The sequence below is a fragment of the Marmota monax genome, unplaced genomic scaffold, assembly GCF_021218885.2.
Source record: "Marmota monax isolate L192 unplaced genomic scaffold, Marmota_monax_Labrador192_F-V1.1 WCK01_AAM20220418_F8-fsc00111, whole genome shotgun sequence".
Lineage (NCBI taxonomy): Eukaryota > Metazoa > Chordata > Mammalia > Rodentia > Sciuridae > Marmota > Marmota monax.
The window spans coordinates 5,540,925-5,559,149 of NW_026695067.1; the positions used below are offsets into that span (position 1 = coordinate 5,540,925).

The 18,225-nt window shown below is 34.6% G+C and overlaps 1 protein-coding gene across 11 annotated transcripts in view; it reads right to left on the minus strand.

Moving 5' to 3' along the window:
* The window catches only part of Neo1 (neogenin 1), a 247,958-nt gene that overhangs the window by 140,553 nt on the left and 89,180 nt on the right, over positions 1 to 18,225 (minus strand). For all 11 annotated transcript variants that reach the window (XM_058573828.1, XM_058573827.1, XM_058573825.1 and 8 more), the window contains exons 3-5: positions 17,801 to 18,076; positions 14,506 to 14,659; positions 5,888 to 6,024 (exon numbers count right to left, since the gene is read on the minus strand). In XM_058573828.1, the coding sequence (XP_058429811.1) occupies positions 5,888 to 6,024; positions 14,506 to 14,659; positions 17,801 to 18,076 (567 nt within the window). The remainder of the gene's footprint in view (positions 1 to 5,887; positions 6,025 to 14,505; positions 14,660 to 17,800; positions 18,077 to 18,225) is intronic.

The window sequence follows — 18,225 nt, forward strand, 5'->3', positions numbered from 1 at the left end:
GTACTGAAAGCCTTCACTGACCCCCATAATAATGTACAATATTATATGTTAACTAAAAACATTAAAAAGAAGCAGTAATTATTGGACAGTTTGTCAAAGAATATATAATTTCATTCTAACTTTTATTATTCTCACAATTACTATCTTCCTCACAGCTAACACTCAGTATACTGATTGATGATAATCATCTACCCTGTGCTGGCCAATTCATTAACTATAAGTCATAGGTGGCTATTAAGATTTGAAATGCAGACACGAATTGGGTGTCAACCTACCTTATATACAAACAGAGATATGAAAAATTCTGGTATATAGGTGTAATGAGAATTGTAATGCAAAAAAAAGTATATGTATAAAGACACGAATTGGCGTGAACATACTTTATATACAAAGATATGAAAAACTGTGCTCTATATGTAATAAGAATTGTAATGCATTCCACTGTTGTGTATTTTAAAAAATAAAATCAATTAAATTTTTTAAAAAAGACTTCAAATGTGACTAGTCCAAATTTGGCTATACTCTGTAAAATAGACATTGTGTTTCCAAGACTTAGTATAAAATAAAAATAAAAATCTTAATAATTTTATATTGATTGCAAACTGAAATAATATTTTAGATATAATGGATGAAATAGAATATATTGTTAGAATTTTAAAAAAAGAGAATGAGTTTAGTGTTTCTAGCTCTGGTAAATACATAGGCAAAGACACCATTGAAAGACAGAAAATCAGACGAGAAAGATTCTGAAGGAAGAGTGTTAAATTCAATTTTGGATATGTGAAGTTTGAGATACCTATTGTCAATAGGAATGTCTGAAGCTTAGCAAAGAATGTAGTCTGGGAACCTATGGGTTATTTTTACATGAGTCATACACGAAATCATGAGCTAACAGTGTGAAGACTGTTAGAATGAAGACAGACCTTTTTAGAACACCAATATTTCAATAAGCAAGCAGAATAAAAGATTCCCATGAAGAAAAAATTAACTGGACAGAGAAATAAAAGGAAAAAACATCAAACAATGTTATCCAGTCAAACCAGTGGAGCATCTCATAGAGGTGGAATTAAAGATGAAGGGATTCAACGCACAGATACTTGAATCAGGATAGCAAATAAAGGTAAGAGGGTTTTAAGCAGCAGAGATGGAGGAAAGTTCATTTTTAATGGTTTCAGGTTTAGTTCTATTTTTGCATTATTGGGGATTGAACTCAGGGTCTCCTGGCATTGTGACACAAGTGCTCTACCACTGAAATACACCTCCCAGGCCTTGGCTTCATTATTTTTTGGAAAAATAAAAAATCATGTTGACTTAGGCCTTAAAAAGTCAAAAATTAGAATAAAATTGATCAAGCACTGTTTATGAACATTTATGACATGAAAATGAGGATTATGACCTCAATTATATAAGTAAGGGTAATGTTCCATCTGCCTCTGGGAAAACCTTTCAGAAGATTTTTTTAAATCCCAATTTCTTCTTTTTTTTTTCTTAAAATCTCAGTTACTTATACCACTGAAAGTCAATGAAAAACAAGGTGCAAAGAAAACATAAATAATAATAACCATAAACAAATCACTCCAGCTTCCATATTTAGCAATTTCAATACAAAGTTTTACTCATTCATTCAACAATTATTTGTTACTAGTGTATGATAAAAATGATTAAGATCAGCCCCTATTGATAAAGACCCCAGTCTAGTAGAAGGAACATGCATACTAACTAATAAGTAAAAGGTACTACTGGTAAAGAGTCATTTTAAGATACTAATTATGGCTGAGGATGAAAAAGTTTTTGTTTTGGTTAACAAAATCTTGGGGGAGGGGGGGCGGTTAGGTAAACTGACCTTGAAGGTCTATTAGGAAAATGTAGTTGAGGGTAAGAGAACACTGTTGTCAAACAGTATAGTACACTGGAAAACCTACATGCAGTTTAGTGAAGATAACTGCTATTCATCCCAGATTTATACGGAAAGTGCCAGGAATTTGCTTAATCCTTACAAGAACCCATTTAACTGATTTAAAAAAAAAAAACTAAACTAAACTAAAACACAGGTTAAGTTAAATAATCTGGCTAAGTTCATATAGCTCAGTATCCAGAGTTTAAATTGGCCTCCAGGCACACTGAGTAGATACTGCTCTTAACCACTACTCTGTGGTGACTCCCTAGTAAACAACTTTTTCAACATTGACTATGGAGGTTCTGAATGTATATATGTTATAAGGAATTTGCTTTTTATCCTGAAGCCAAAAGCGTGGAGAGTTCGATGAAAGGCAGGTGGATGTTATGATTATCATAAAGAAGACTGGGAGAAAAAAAGGGAAACCAATGTCTTAATGTGGCTAGAAATGAGTAGAGTAGAAAAAAGACGATGGAGTTTAAAATGTTATAGATTAGTTAGAAGTAATGACAATGTCAAGAAGGCAGCCAATTTAGAATTTATCAATTTTTTCCATAAAAACAAGAACGGAAATTTTTCTTTTTGGATGGAGGATGGGAGATGTAGATCACAGACCAATACAACTGTATTAATAGAAAAGGAAAAATTCCTGCTTTAAAAAAAAAAAGACAAAACAATTCATCACCCATTTTAACTGTTATCAACAATCTGAGATGACAGGAAATACACAACAGGCTAATTCACGTCACAGCATGTGCAGAAATCCCAGGAGTTAATGATAAGATAATACATTTGAAATATTTAACAGATGAAGAATGAACTTATAACCTTTTCTGCATTAACACTCACTATGGCATTTCCTGGAACTATAACTTCTTAAAAAAATAACAGAAGTCAGACAAGCATGACTATATTTATATATCTCCAATTATTTCTCATAAACTACTTTCCCTATTGGGGGTAGTGGGGGGGACCTTTCAGTTATGGGATGGGCTCAAAACAAAATTTTCCAAATATGTTTTTAACATAATGAATTCTCTCTTTGAAAAAATGGAGAGAAGGCCTTACATGGCATATATGAAGAGCAGAACTTGAGCTGTACAGATTTCACTTCAGAAAGTACAGTATAGAAAGAAAACATTAGTACACCAGAAGTCTGGCTGTATATTCAGTCATAACTGTCCTTCTCCAAGAGTAATCACTGTCCTGACTTCTAAGAATATACATAAGTTTTTGAACTTAATAAAACAAACTTATATAGTATGTATTCTTGTTTCTGGCTTCTTTCTTTCAAGGGTGTTTGTGAGATTTACTCTTGTCAAATGTAGTAGCTGTCTGTCAACTTTCATTGCAAATAATATGCCACTGTATGACTGGAATATTGTTTGCTCATTTGATGTTTGAATTTTGAGGGGACATTTAAATTAGTCCCAGTTTTGATTTACTGTGAATACAGCTGATTAAGGACTTTATTTAGTGTTTTTAATGTATATACTGATAAATATAGAAATACTCTTTTCATGAGATATTTTTGTATGCAACTTTAACAGATTCTACAAAACAGTAATTTAAAGTGATTATATCAGTGTATACTACTTTCAGCAATTCATTAGAGATCCCCATGTTTCTTATCCTAACTAACATCTAATATTATTGGTCTTTTTAGTGGAGAATAATGATATTGCATGGTTTTATTTGCATTTCTCTGAAGACTGATGATAAAACCACTTTTTAAAATATTTAGTAGCTACCTAGAGATGTCCTGTGAGGTAACTACCCCAGTGTTTTGTCCATTTTTATCAGTCTTTGTTTACCTTACTAGCCTGCAGAAGTTCAAGACTATATCTGGGGTTACAAATCTTTCTGTTAAGGACCAGAGAGTAAATACTTAAGGCTTAGTAAGCCAAAGTGTCTCTATTCAATTCTCTGTGTTACAGCATGAAAGTGTTCTTATATAATACATAAATGATTATAGTGTGTTTCAATAAAACTTTATTTATGAACAACAAAATCTGAGTCTCATAAAATTTTCATGTATCACAATATGTTCATGTATCACATGTTATTCTTCTGGTATTTTTCAACAATTTAAAAATGTTTAAGAACTACTTTTAGCTTATAGTCTATTAAAAAAAAAAAAAAGCAGTCAGAAAGATACGATCCATTAAACTGTAAGTTGCCAACCACTGATGCAGATAAAGACCTTTGCCAAGTTGTGTAAGTCTTGCCGGAGGTTAATCAATGTTGCTATTCTTTACATAGACTCAACTTTGGCTTTGCTGACATTGTTTTAATTCTTTTTTAATTTCATTAACTTTTGCTCTTGTCATTATCTTTTATTCTATTTTCCCACATATTTGAATCTCCTAGTGACTACTGGGAGTAGGATTGTATGTACTCTACATGCATGTCTGAACCCCACAAAATGTACCACAATAAACAAACTTTCATGTAAAATAGAACTAAGGGGTGGCTAACAACTCCAAAATACAAATTGCAGTGTATTCTATCAAATGCAATATAATCTGGGACAAGTTGATAAAAGATAACACAAGATAGCCTGTATCTTTATATATTCAAGCAGTGCTGGATTTCTCTAAAATTAATGAAGAAGATCCTAAGAATTTCTGAAATGATGCTCAGACAAATCATAGCAGAGAGAGCAAATATTCTTTTAAGGGTAATTTCCACATAGTGGAATGGCAGGAGAGATGAAAATAAGAAACTATAAGTACGTGTCATTATTTTCCCTGACTGCTAAATCAAGGAACATATAAGGGGGAAGACAAGTATATAAGAGAAAGAAAAGAACTACTAACTATTCTTGCAGCAATGATCAGCATTAGCTGAACAGACCAAAATAAACATCAAATCATCAAACCAAATTACACAGAAAAGTACTTTGCATCCTGTTTTAGTGACCTTTTTTGTCATTGTGACCAAAACATCAAACAAGAGCAATTTAGAGGAGAAAAGGTTTATTTGGGGCTCATGGTTTTAGAGGTCTCAGGCCAAAGACAGCCAACTCCACTGCTCTAGGCCCAAGAGGCAGCACATTATGGGGGAAGGGCCCCAAGGAGGAAAGCAGATCAGAGAGAGGTCAAGGGAAGAGACAAGGGACTACAGGGAAGATGCACCTTCTAAGATACACCCCCAGTGACCAATCTCCTCCAGCCATGCTCTACCTGTCTATAGTTACCACCCAGTCAATCCATTTAAATTAGTATGGACTGATAGGTCATAGCTTTCATAATTCAATCACTTTACCTCTGAATATTCCTGCATTAACAGGAGCTTTGGGGGACACCTCATGTCCAAACTATAACACGCTCTTTTCTATATAATCTATTTACCCAAAGGAAGGGAGTGGGAATGCTGAAGAGAGACATGTTCTGGATCAGAGAACAGATACCTTGTGAAAAAGCATACTGAGACAAGAAAAGCAAACAAAACCTTCCAGATGCCCCAGATCACACTGTCCTTCCTTATACTATTACCATCACAATAAAAAAAAAATCAATAATTAGCATTGAGCTCTTATATTCTAGTCACTATTTTAGGAATTTTTCAAGGAGTAGTTCTTAATCGTCAATGAGGTAGGTATTCTTATTATCTCCACTTTACAGATGCGGGAAATGAAGTTCAGATAGATTAGGTAAATCTCCTATATTAATATAGTTATTAGGAAATATAAGACCCAGAATTTGATCCCAAGGATACAGGTCTAAAAGTTAGGATTTTTTTAAAATTAGTATGGACTGATAGTTAGACATAATACCTTTATTTATTTATTTTTATGTGGTGCTAAGGATCAAACCCAGGGTCTCACACGTGCTAGGTGAGCGCTCTTCAGCTGAGCCACAACCCCAACCCTAAAAGTTTTTTGGAATTTTAACTGTGATGCTGTATTGCTTCTTCCACAACTATTTTAATGTTAAAACAATTAGCAGACACAGGATATTTTTATTTATACAGTAAATATTTACATACCTTGTACTGTAAGCTCTGCTTGAGCTTCAATTGTTTCATTTCCATTGTCAGCTATACAAAAATAAGTCCCAGCATCATCCTCAGTGATATCACTGATTTCCAGACTACCACCTGCCAGCAAGACCAATCTTTCAGAACTGCATAAAAAAACAAGGATACATTTTAGTATGAGGGAAATAATAACTAAGAAACTCTGCATATAAAATAGGAAAAACACTTGAGAAAACAGTATTATTATGAATATGGTCACAAATTGAAACTACCATAAAATTATTAGAATTTAATTCCAATTTGTCTTGCTCACAATTTTATATGCATAAACATCATAAATACAAATCAAATGTTACATTGAATTATTTCTGACACTTCTAGGTATCAAAGGAATATCACCTTTATTCCACTTCACCATCCTGCCTCCCAACTCCAGCCAGTATTTTAGAAATTATTTAATTCTGAAGTTTGGAATCAATCTGAGATTGACCACCAGTTATGCCATGCTAGTAGATAAGAAGTATAAAGAAAAGAAAAGAAGAATAAAGAGTACATAATGTCAGATCAGAAACAGTAAATCCTGGGATGACAGTGCCCACTGAAAATTTCCTATCGTGGCTTGGATAGAAAAGGAGAGGGAAGGCGGAAAGAAAAAGACATTACAGCTACCAGACAGCAGGTCTGATATTGTGTACAAATCAGCCATCATCACGCCATTACCAACAAGGATATTTGTTGGTAATGACCAAGAAAACACTAAATCCTGTAACATCAAGGAAGAAATTACAAGTCAATTGTTTCATCAAATTTTTACAAAGTCCATGTATGTTACTAAAAAGAATAAAAATTTTTAAAAATTTATAAAGTAAATTTGTAAACTAAATCAAACCTACAAAGGCACCTGACATAAAGCAAGGAATGTAATTAATTCTACAAGTGGATTAAAAAAAAGCTGCCACTTTGTTATTTTCATAGATGGCATAAATACAAAATATAGCATCAAACACATAATAAATATATTTTAATTTTAAACCAGTCTAAACTGATTTTATAAGCTAGATTCTTTCCAAATCTTAGTATTGTTATACTTCTATCTGTATGTATTTCCAAGAAAAAATATATTATTATTATTTGACTTTTCATGAAAAATTTCTTATGGAGGAAAATCAGAGGAAATAACTATTTAGTCCTTACTACATTTATTCTTCCCATTTGAAGTAAAGAAAGATCTATTCTGGCTTAAATCTCAGAATGTTCTAAGTACAGGTAATTGGTCTTTCTAAATCTGATAAACGAGATTGAGTGTCTGGACCTGAAAAGCTGAAATCCAGAATCAGGTTTGATGACTTCTCCAAGAAAGACTACTCTAGAAGTCAATGATTAAACTTTATCAAGTGATATTCCTATCTGAAAGGTCTTAATTATACCTATAAATCCCAACTTTATGTGATGAAATAAAGAAGATACAATGGAATAGAGCAAGAATGTCCAGGAAAAAAAGACGACAGGATTTAGTGCTTCATTAAATAAGAAAATTTTGCAAAAATTAAGACCCTGCATTTTACAAATGTTCCCAAATGAGAAATCCGCAATATATACATAATATCTATCTAAAATGCACATAATTTGAAACACAAATTGATATAACATTTTCAGAAGCAAGACAGTTTATCTAATAATTATACTAAAAATTATTCCTGATATTTGCTATGCAGGATACTTGGCATTGGTGAGTACAAGTACAGTAGTATTCAATCTTTCTAAATGGTATTGATTTTACTCTTTTTATTTATTTATTTATTTATTTAATTTTTTAATATTTATTTTTTAGTTTTCGGTGGACACAACATCTTTGTTTGTATGTGGTGCTGAGGATCGAACCCAGGCCGCATGCATGCCACGAGCGCGCTACCGCTTGAGCCACATCCCCAGCCCGATTTTACTCTTTTTAAAAGAAGACTGGGAAGAATATCCATTTGGGTGGTAGAATTCATTTAACATGTTGATGACTCACAGTAAACAACCAAGTCTTTAGAACTCCAATATTCTAATATGCAGACAAAAGGAAGAATACGTGAAAAAGTATGTGTGGCAAAGGGACCCAAGTTCAGTTCAGTGTAGCTGAAAATGAGGGCTGTGTATGTCCCTAAGCAGCTTTTGGTCAATATGCAAGAGCTTGGTATGCTAAGGAGACTTTCCCCTACCAAAGTAGAAGCAGGGGAGGAAGGCTTTTAAGAAAATTAATGGCATCATCAGATTTTGTGAAGAAACAGAGGGAATAGAAAAAGACTAGAATCTGAAGTTTGGTCATGAAGTTATTGCAATGACTCAGAACTGAAAAACAAACAACTAACTATAGCAGTAATAAGAAGGCGCAAAGTACTGACTTACTCTTGAATGATGATAAACGTAAGGATGGAGACTCTGTTTCATTTAACAAATAATTGCTAGCTTGACAGAAGTAAAGCCGTTTTAAGAATCTGTGTCCTTAATCTTGAACAATAGAAATCCATTAAAAAATGTTTAAAAGTGGGTTAGGGGTTGGTGGTCATATGATGAACTTTGAAAGGCTGCTCTGGCAGGAGTGTGAAGATATATTTGGAATGAGGCAAGATTACATGTGGCAAGAACAGGAGGCTACTGCAGCGACTGAAGTGACAATAGCTAAGAATACCTAGTAACCGCATGGTTGTATTGCAGAGATACCTAAGAAGTAAAATGACAAATCTTGCAAATGGACTGGATATTGAAGCTGAGGAAGAAACAAATGCCAAAGAAGATTCCTAAGGTTACAAAAGTGTGAAAGAGAAGCAAAGGGAAATAGTGCTTGCTTTATTTAGTTTTTTTGTTTGTTATAGTTATTTGAGTGAAAGAGGCAAATCCTTTAATAGGCAAAAGAGAAGGAGCTAACAGAGAGGGGAAAATGTCAAAAAAGGGATTGCAGCTCAGTGGTAGAGCACTTACCTAGCATGTGTGAGGCATTGGGTTCGATCCTCAGCACCACATAAAAACAAAATAATAAAATAAAGGTATTGTGTCCAAAAGAAAAAAAAGGGTGGGGGGATTCTTGAAGGCACTGGAGAAGATAGGAAGTAGCAAGGTCTAGGGCATAATAAGACTTCTGAGACACTACAGCAGGAAAGGATGGTAGAGGAAAACTAAGGCTTATAGATATTCCTCTGGCACAAAATTTACTCTCTCATTGGCTTACTTTCATTAAACTTTTCTTCTGAAGTAAATACAATCTCACATGTAATTCTTATAAGTAATACAAAGAGGTTTCACATATGCTTTATCTTTATCCCAGACCCATGGTAGCATCTTGTAAAACCAGAGCACAATATCACTATCAGGATACCATCAGGACACAGAACATTTCCATAACCATTATACCTTTTAAACTCATACATAACTTCTCTCCCATTCTCATCTCCTGATCAGCCATTGGCAGCTGCTAATCATGATTTCCAGTTTTGTAATTTTGCCATTTTAAGAATGGTACATATCCAGGTGCACAGGCACACACTTCTAATGCTAGCTACTCAAGGAGGCTGAGGCGTGAGGATCTCAAATCCCAGGCCAGCCAAGACCCTGTCTCAAAATAAAAAGGGGTGGGGATATAGTTCATAGGTAGAGTCCCCCTGGGTTCAAGCTTTGTACTGCCAAACACACACACACACACACACACACACACACACAAAAAAAAAAAACTTTATAAATAGGATTGTATAGTATGTAATCTTTATAAACTCTTTTTTTAGTCAGTATAATTCTCTGGAGACTGATCAATATTTTGTTCCTTTTATTGCTTAGTACATGCTATGGATCTACTATGGTTTATTTAACTATTCACTCAATGAAAGACAGGTATTAAATCACTTGTGCACGTTTTTGTGTGAATGTAAGTTCATTTCTATGAGATAAATGCCCAAGAGCTTGAGAATGCAATTGCTAGGTTATATGGAAGTTTCATAAAAAATGGCCAAACATTTTTCCACAATGCCTGTACCATTTTACATTCCAAACAAGCAATGTCAGAATGACCCATCCCATTTCTCTATATCCTTGCCAGAATTCAGTATTGCCACTTTTTTTTTTTTTTAAGCTCTTCTGGCAGGAATGTAGTGATATCTCCTGGTGGTTTTAATTTGCATTTACCTAATAGCTAATAATGTCAAAACACTTTTCTTATTTGCCAAGTGTAATTCTGTTTGCAAAACAGCTCTCCATGTCTTTTGCCCATGTTCAAACTGGATTACATGCTTTTTACTCTTGAGTTTTTGAGAGATCTTTATATATATTCTAGATACTAGTCCTTTGTTGGGTATGTGGTTTCTAAATATTCTCTTCTACCTTGCAGCTTATCTTTTCATCCTCTTAATGGGGTCTTTTATTGAGCAAAAACTTTTAATTTTGATGACATTCAATTCGTCAAATTTTTCTCATATGGATGGTACTTTTGGCATGAGGCCTAAAACCCTTTTGCCCAGCCCTAGATCCTAATTATGTATGGGTTTTCTAAATTTTTGTTTGTTTTATACTCAGGTCTGTGATCCATTTTAAGTTAATTCCTATATGAAATCTGAGACTTAAGACTCACATTTTTATCTACGTATAAATGTAGGAGTATTTGCTGAAAAGGCTATCTTTCCTTCAGTGAATCACTTTTGCACCTTGCAAATCAGTTGGGCATATCTCTGTGGGTCTATGCCTGGGTTCTCTATTCTGTTGCATTAACCTTTGTATTGATATTCCAACAATTCCATACCTCTTGATTACTGTAGCAGTGTAATAAATCTTGAAATCAGATAGGTTTATTTTCCTCACTTTTTAAAAACTGTTCTTTCTATTCTAGTTCTTTCCCTTTCCATATAAATTTTAGAATAATCTTGTTTATAAGGAAATCTTACCAAGATTTTGATGAGAATTGAATTAAGTTGTATATTGGATTAAAGAAAATTTGCACCAAGCTACATCCCCAGCCCTTTTTATTTTTTATTTTGAGACAAAGTCTAGGTTGCCTAGACTGACCTCAAACTTGCAATCCTACCTCAATTTCCCAAGTCATGGGGATTACAGGTGTGTGCCATTACACCTGGCTCAATTTGAAGAAAACTGACATCCTTACTATGTTGAGTCTTCTAATCCTTGACACAGTATGTCTCTCCATTTATTTAAGTCTTGGATTTCTTGCAATAACATTTTGTGGATTTTAGCATATAATTCCTACACAAGTTCTGTTAAATTTACATCTATTTCAATTCTTGTGGGTGAATGCAAATGGTACCATATTTGCAATTTTGGTGTTCAGGTGTTCACTCCTAATATATAGAAAAACAATTAATTTTTAAATTTATCTTATATCCTGTAAACTCGATTAATTCTAAAGGGTTTTTGGGTTTTTATTTTGTTTTTGTTTCTGCTTTGTTTTGTTTTTGGTAGGTTTCTTGGGATACAGACAAACACACTATCTACAAATAAAAATTGGTTTTTTTCCCCCCCTTTCTGATCTCTATGCCTTTCTTTTTTCTTGTCTTATTGAATTGGCTAGAACTTCCAACACTATGACAATGGATTTCTTTAACTTATTCCTGTTCTTAGGAGGGAAGGTTCTAGCCTTTTATCATCAAGTATAATGTCTGATGTAGGATTTTTCAACTAAGTTATTTTTCTGGGATCTTGAAAAACAAGAATGCATGTTCAATTTTGTCAAATGCTTTATCATGAAACGTTGGTTTTTCCTTTAGCCTGATAGTATGGTGGATTACACTGGTTGATTTTAGAATACTTAACCTTTCATCCCTAGAATAAACTCCATTTGGTCATGGCATATAATTACTTTTATGTATCAATGAATTCTATTTGCTAATATTTTGTTAAGAATTTTTGTGTCTATATTCCTAGGAGGTCTAAAGTTTATTTTTGATATTGTCTTTAATTTTGGTATCACAATAATATTACTTTCAACTCTTTCTTTTCAATTTTCTGGACAGACTGTATAGAATTGGAGTTAATTCTTTTTAAAATATTGATAGGATTCTTGAGTGAAACCATCTGGGTCTTGAGATTTCTTTTTCAGGAGTTTTGAAATTACAAATTCAATCTTCTTAACAGTTACAGGACTATCAATTATGTGTTTGGTCCATCACTCTATTTTTAGTACGTAGTATGGTACCTGATATATTCAGCATTTAATAATTATTTGTGAATAATTGCTGAACCGATGATAATCATAGAAATTCTCACTTTTTAAAATTTTTTTTTAGTTGTAGTTGGACACAATATTTTTATTTACTTAATTAATTTATTTAATGTGGTGCCGAGAATCTAACCCAGTGCCTCACACATGCTAGGCAAGTGCTCTACAACTGAGCCACAACCCTAGCCTGAAATTCTCACTTTTTATATGAAAAAATTTATTTAGATCTTCAGAATGTCCTTCTATAATGATAAAATGTACAAGTTTTAAAATAAATCTATTCCGGTTTCTTACCCCTGATATTTTAACATGTGGTCAATTAAATTTTTTTTAAGAATTTAACCTTTATTTTTTATGCATTTGTTTTTTATATGGTGCGGAGGATCAACCTAGTACCTCGCTCATGCTAGGCAAGCACTCTACCACTGAGCTACAACCCCAGCCCTTCAATTAAAACTCATGCTCTAAGAGCTTGAAATATTTTTCTCCTCTATTTTCAAGATTCTCTATGTTGTAGTTAGCAAAAGTTTAAAAGAAATTTCTTTGAAGTCTTATAAGTTCTTCACCTCATATTTAGATAGGAAGAAAAACAGGAAGAAAGGAAAAAGCAAAACATGGGCAAAGTGGTGGGTGAATGGATGAATGATGAGGAAGAAATCAGGCAATATTGGGGATAATACCATTAGTTCTACTAATGAATATGTGAGGAACAATCTGATTCATCGTCCCCAGTATCACTGAAGGCCGATCACCTAGCTGACTGAATAAATATTCCTTTCCATATTTGAAACAGAGCCTCTTTAAAATTAAATACAACTTCCTGATGACCACTTTCTGCATCTGGACTTTTCTCCACCTCAGAATAAAAATTAAAAGGCTATCCCCTGGCCCACGGAGGCATCAAGGAACTGAAACATATTTCTGACTAGTACAGCTCAAGTGTGTGTGTGTGTGTGTGTGTGTGTGAGAGAGAGAGAGAGAGAGAGAATTTCCTGCCTTTTGTCCAACTGAACCTCCTCTTCTCTTAGGGTCCCTGAGCCCTTGAAGACAGAGATTTGCAACAGAAAAAGATCTCCTCTGTCTTCCTCAAAGCCTGTTTTAATAAACCTGCTTTTCTTCACCAGCCTTGGTCTACCAAATTTTAGTGGAGTTGAGCAGTGGAAACCTCATTCCCAGCAACATGTCTTGGCTACTGAGATGCACAAATTAAGATTGTCGGTTCACTATGAATAACTCAAGTAGGAAACTCTACACTTTCCTTTATTCAAATTTATGGCCACTAACCACATGAGACCTCTAAGACTTGAAATGTGGGCAGTATGACTGAAGAACTAGTTTATCTTATTTCATTTTAATGTACAAACTAAAGCGGTATAAATTATTTTCTAAGCAGCACACCATATAAAATATTAGTATATTTAGTAGTGCACACATACTTCTTATTTTTTAAATACTTTTTTTACCCGTAGATGGACACAATATATTTATTTATTTTTATGTGGTGCTGATGATCGAACTCAGTGCATCACACATGCAAGGCAAACACTCTACCACTGACCTACAGCCCCAGCCCACATACTTCTTACTTTTTTAGTGTGGCTACCAGAAAACTTTAATTTACATATGTGGTTTATATTATATTTTCATTGGACAGCACTGCTCCAGTAGAGTGGTCCTCAACTGGGAGTGATTTTGTCCCCTACCCTCAAGCAAAGGACATCTAAAAACTGGAGACATTTTTAGTCATCACAACTGGAAGTGCTTTTAGCATCTATTGGGTAGGAAACCAGAGATGTGAGTATACATCCTATAATGTACAGGACAGCTCTGTTTTGAAAACATGCCTGACTACTGCTATCATCACTATCACACCAGTTCTCATATGAGAGAGAATTCAATTGAGTAAAGTACTCATTACATAAGGAAAAAATGAGGCGGGAAAGGAGACAGAGGATAGGATGGGTGGTGTTAAGACAGAAGGCTTTTGTGGAAGATGCAGAATTCGTGAATAGAGCAGAGCTAGTATGATTTCAAAAGGCAAAAGCAAAGGATGAAGAATCCATTTGCTTACACTATTTGAGCAAGGAAAAAAGATTTTTAAAAATGATAAGAATGAAAGAGAAGACTCAGGCTAGTTGAGACTACAAGTTCTTGAAACAATTTAGGGAAGGAAACCCCAAAGCTGTAAGTTAAGTATATCAAAGTTTCAGAAAGAACAAATGGAATGATTATCCTTTAATATTTTGAAAGCATGTTTTTTCTTTAAATATCATAATAATATACAGCACATGAACATATTTCAAGGATGACATATGAGCATTATAATGTGTTTAAATAAAGTAATCATTTTTTATTAATAATAGTTCCAAAAAGGATTAGATGGTCTCAAGCTCAGACAGAAAAAGGTTTTTAGGCAGACAACATTTACCCTTCTGTGTCAAGTGTCTCCTCATTTTTCATCCATCTCATGGCTGGTGCAGGAAGTCCTGAAGCAACACATGGCAACACTGTGCTCTGACCAATGACTCTGACTAAGGAAGAAGGTTGTTTCAAAAATACCAAGCTGAGTGTTTCCTCAGGATCTAAAAAGAATTTAAATAAAAGACAAAGCACTTTATCAGTTAGTCATAAGGAATGTCTAACTCCTATTCAGTCTTGTGGGGCTTTTTATGACAAAATATTTTAAGCAAAAGTGACACAAGAAAATTACATTTAGGGCTGGGGTTGTGACTCAGTGGTGTAGCACTTGCCTCACATATGTGAGGCACGAGGCTCGATCCTCAGCATCACATAAAATTAAAAAAAGTATTGCATTTATCTACAACTGAAAAAAAGAAAAAAAAAATCTATTTAAAATAGCAAACATTTATCAAATAATTTCTATATGCAAAGCATTGTGATAGGCTGTTTAGGGATCTTAAAGCAAAAAAGTTATAGTTCCTGCCTTTAGATTAAATTTACTTACTGGTCAACAAGGGAGATTTGACATGGATCCTCTTTATTTTACAACATTAATGTCACGAGTGGTTCAAACAGTAGAGAAAATGAACAAGTTCAGGACTCTTGAAATTCTCTCCTACTCATAGGGATATGAGAGGTTTCCTGTCCTTCCCTGGATTTATTATTTCTGAAAATATTTCTGTGTTTCATCTCATTAACTTGCTCACTTAGTCTGTCAATCCTTGATTCTGTAATGCAGCAAACTAAAGTTACTACTGTATTTGTGTATCCTTTATTCAGATAAAGAATTAATGTGTTCATTTTATAGAGCTGACCTCTTGTGGAAATGTGAAAAGGCTATACTCCTGTGGGTAAAAGATAAAGTTCTTTATTTAATAGGGTGATATTAACTTAATGTTAATTTTGAGTGGAAAAAAAAGACCAGTCTGAGGCAGAGGGATATAAGCCATGTCACCACACTTAGGAAAAGGTGTTCTATGGGCCATGGTAACAACTACCAGAAATGGTTTTAAACTTGTCCAGTCCATTAATTATGGTTCTTTAGTCATGGTAACAAGTAACCACTGCCTAACAGATTAATGACACCTCACTTCAGGGAATGTGCCTTTGAAAGCCAACCAATAAGTGACAATCCTGGGCTTTAAAAGTCAATCAATCAAGGGCAAAGTCATTCACTGCTGTAACCTGCCTCTGCCTCTTTATATATATACAAACCAAAACAATGCCTTCAACAACAACAAAAAAAAAAACTATAGAAGATCAGCAATCAGCTTTTCTTGAGAAGACTGTCTGACAAGCAAAACTCTCCTAGACTTCAGTCAGCAAAATATCTAGCACTGTTTTTGCTTTAGATATCGAGTAATGGTCTCATCCTTTGACACTGAAAACCTTGTTTTCTTGAATCAAATTCTGAGAATTTGCTTGAATGCTATGCTAGGTGTAAAGAAGAAATCTACCATGTCAAATAAACAAGTCAGGAACAGAATGGTCAGGAGGCTGAGGTAGGAGGATTCAGAGGCCATCCTATCTCAAAACACAAAAGAGCTGGAGATATAGCTAAGTGGTAGAATACTAGCACATGCTAGGCCCTGGGTTCAATTGCCAGTGCCAACCAAAAAAAAAAGCAGGGCCCAAAGGAAGTAGAATGAAGGACACTGCTTTTGGCAATAATTTTTCCCCCACACTTAATTACTTACACATATTTAACTGAACTTTGATAGACTCAAATAAACAAATTTGTAACAAATATGTATTGGTGTCTATGTGCCAGGAACCATTCTTCACATGACATGAAATCCCCTACTCTTGTTGACCTTACATACTAATGGCGGGGGGAGAGACAACAAACAACACATATGTCAGATGATGATATGTTCTGAAGTAAAATTGAGGAGGAAGGAGAAGCACTGGAGGTGGAAACAGAAGGCTGTTATTTAATCAGAATATTTAAGGAAGGTTCACTGATATCTGAGCAGAGATAAGAGGGTGAGCCAGGTATATAGGATTCCAGGCATAGAAAATGGCAAGTAGAAAACCTCTGAAGTAAAAACATTTGGAATTTTCTATAAGCATAAGGTGGTCACAATGACAGAGTGAGGGAGAGAAGATCAGGAATTGGAAGGGAGGGGCAAAGGAGGGAAGTGAAAAGATTACATAAAGTTGAACAGACCAAGAACTTTAAGTGACATGGAAAACCACTGGTTTTGAGCAAAGATAACTGGGGTTGCTGAGAATACACTGAGACAGAGACGGGATGTACTTGCCTAGCATGCATGAGGCCATGGGTTCAATCCCACATATGGCAAAAAATAATAATTAAAAATTAAGAAACACTGAGACAGGAATTAAATGGCAGGGATGGTAACAAAAATGAAACAAGCTGCATTTTAAAGCATTAGTTCAAGGCCCATTGGGAACACCGTCAAAAGTCACATCCCATAAAACAGGTTTCACTTTGTAAGGCAGTCCATAGGTTAAAAATAAGCCTATAAAGTAGTCCTATATTACCACAATCTCTGCCCAAACAATGTAGGGATGGCCCAATTATATTCATAAACTTGAATCTGAAATGAGAACTATGGAAACGATCAGGCACCCAGCAATGAGAATAGACACTGAAAGGTCACGAAATATCAAGGAAGTAGAGGGACTATAATGAGCCACAGTGAGAGGAGGTTAAGCATAAGGGAGAAGCTGGACAGCTGAGAAAATACATACAAAACCAATTATGAGCAAAGCCAGTAGGGGCAGAAAGAATGAGAAGACACATAAAAAAACAGGCAACACTGAAAGAGGAGCTGAGTTTACATGAAAGGGGGGAGCAGCACAATAGAGAAGCAAGAGCTCTCATTTGCTAGTGTCTCCAAAGCTACCACATTAAGTTACCACCTTACCCATCCTTTATAAGAACTAGCCTGAGTTAGTCTTAAATTCTTACAAGTAAAAATGACCTAATTATAACCATACTCTGTTGTGGGGAGAAACAACAGCTTGACCAAAGACATAGGGCTAAATATCTTCAACCAAGAAGAATTCAATTAGATATGGCACATACTTTATTACTTGATAATTTTAATAATATATTCACTAAAGAGTGGATTGTTCTGGCCTATTTTTTTTTTACTCCTGTAAAAAACTGAGACTCCTTTTACTGATAGTTAATACATTACACCACATATTAACAGTTTTTATTTTTTTTTAAATAAAAATTTTTTTATCCATTTACAAACACAAAACCATCAGTTCTGATAATGAGTTAATACCTGGAAGAACTTTCAATTCAGCTTCATCACTGTACTTTGGTGGCCCACCACTTTCAATTATGCAGCGATATAGTCCCCCATCTCCTTCAGTCACATTACTGATAACCAGCGTTCCACCTGGAAGTTTGATAACTCTATCATCCAGAAGAAGGGGCTGTCTGTTCTGTTCCCACCTCACAAATGGAACCAAATCTGCATTAACTTCACAATTCAGAATTGCACTGTTCCCAGCATAAACTGAAGAAGGTTCTGGTTGACTGGTAAATCTTGGAAGTCCTGGACAATAAAGGAAAAGGGGGGGGGAAAAGTAATTAACTATTACTTAAAACTTTAGTCAAGGGAGCCAAGAGCAAGTCAGGCCATGTGGCCACAACATATGGTAGCATCAGGATCAAGAAGGTCCATGCATCACGAAACCGGCTACA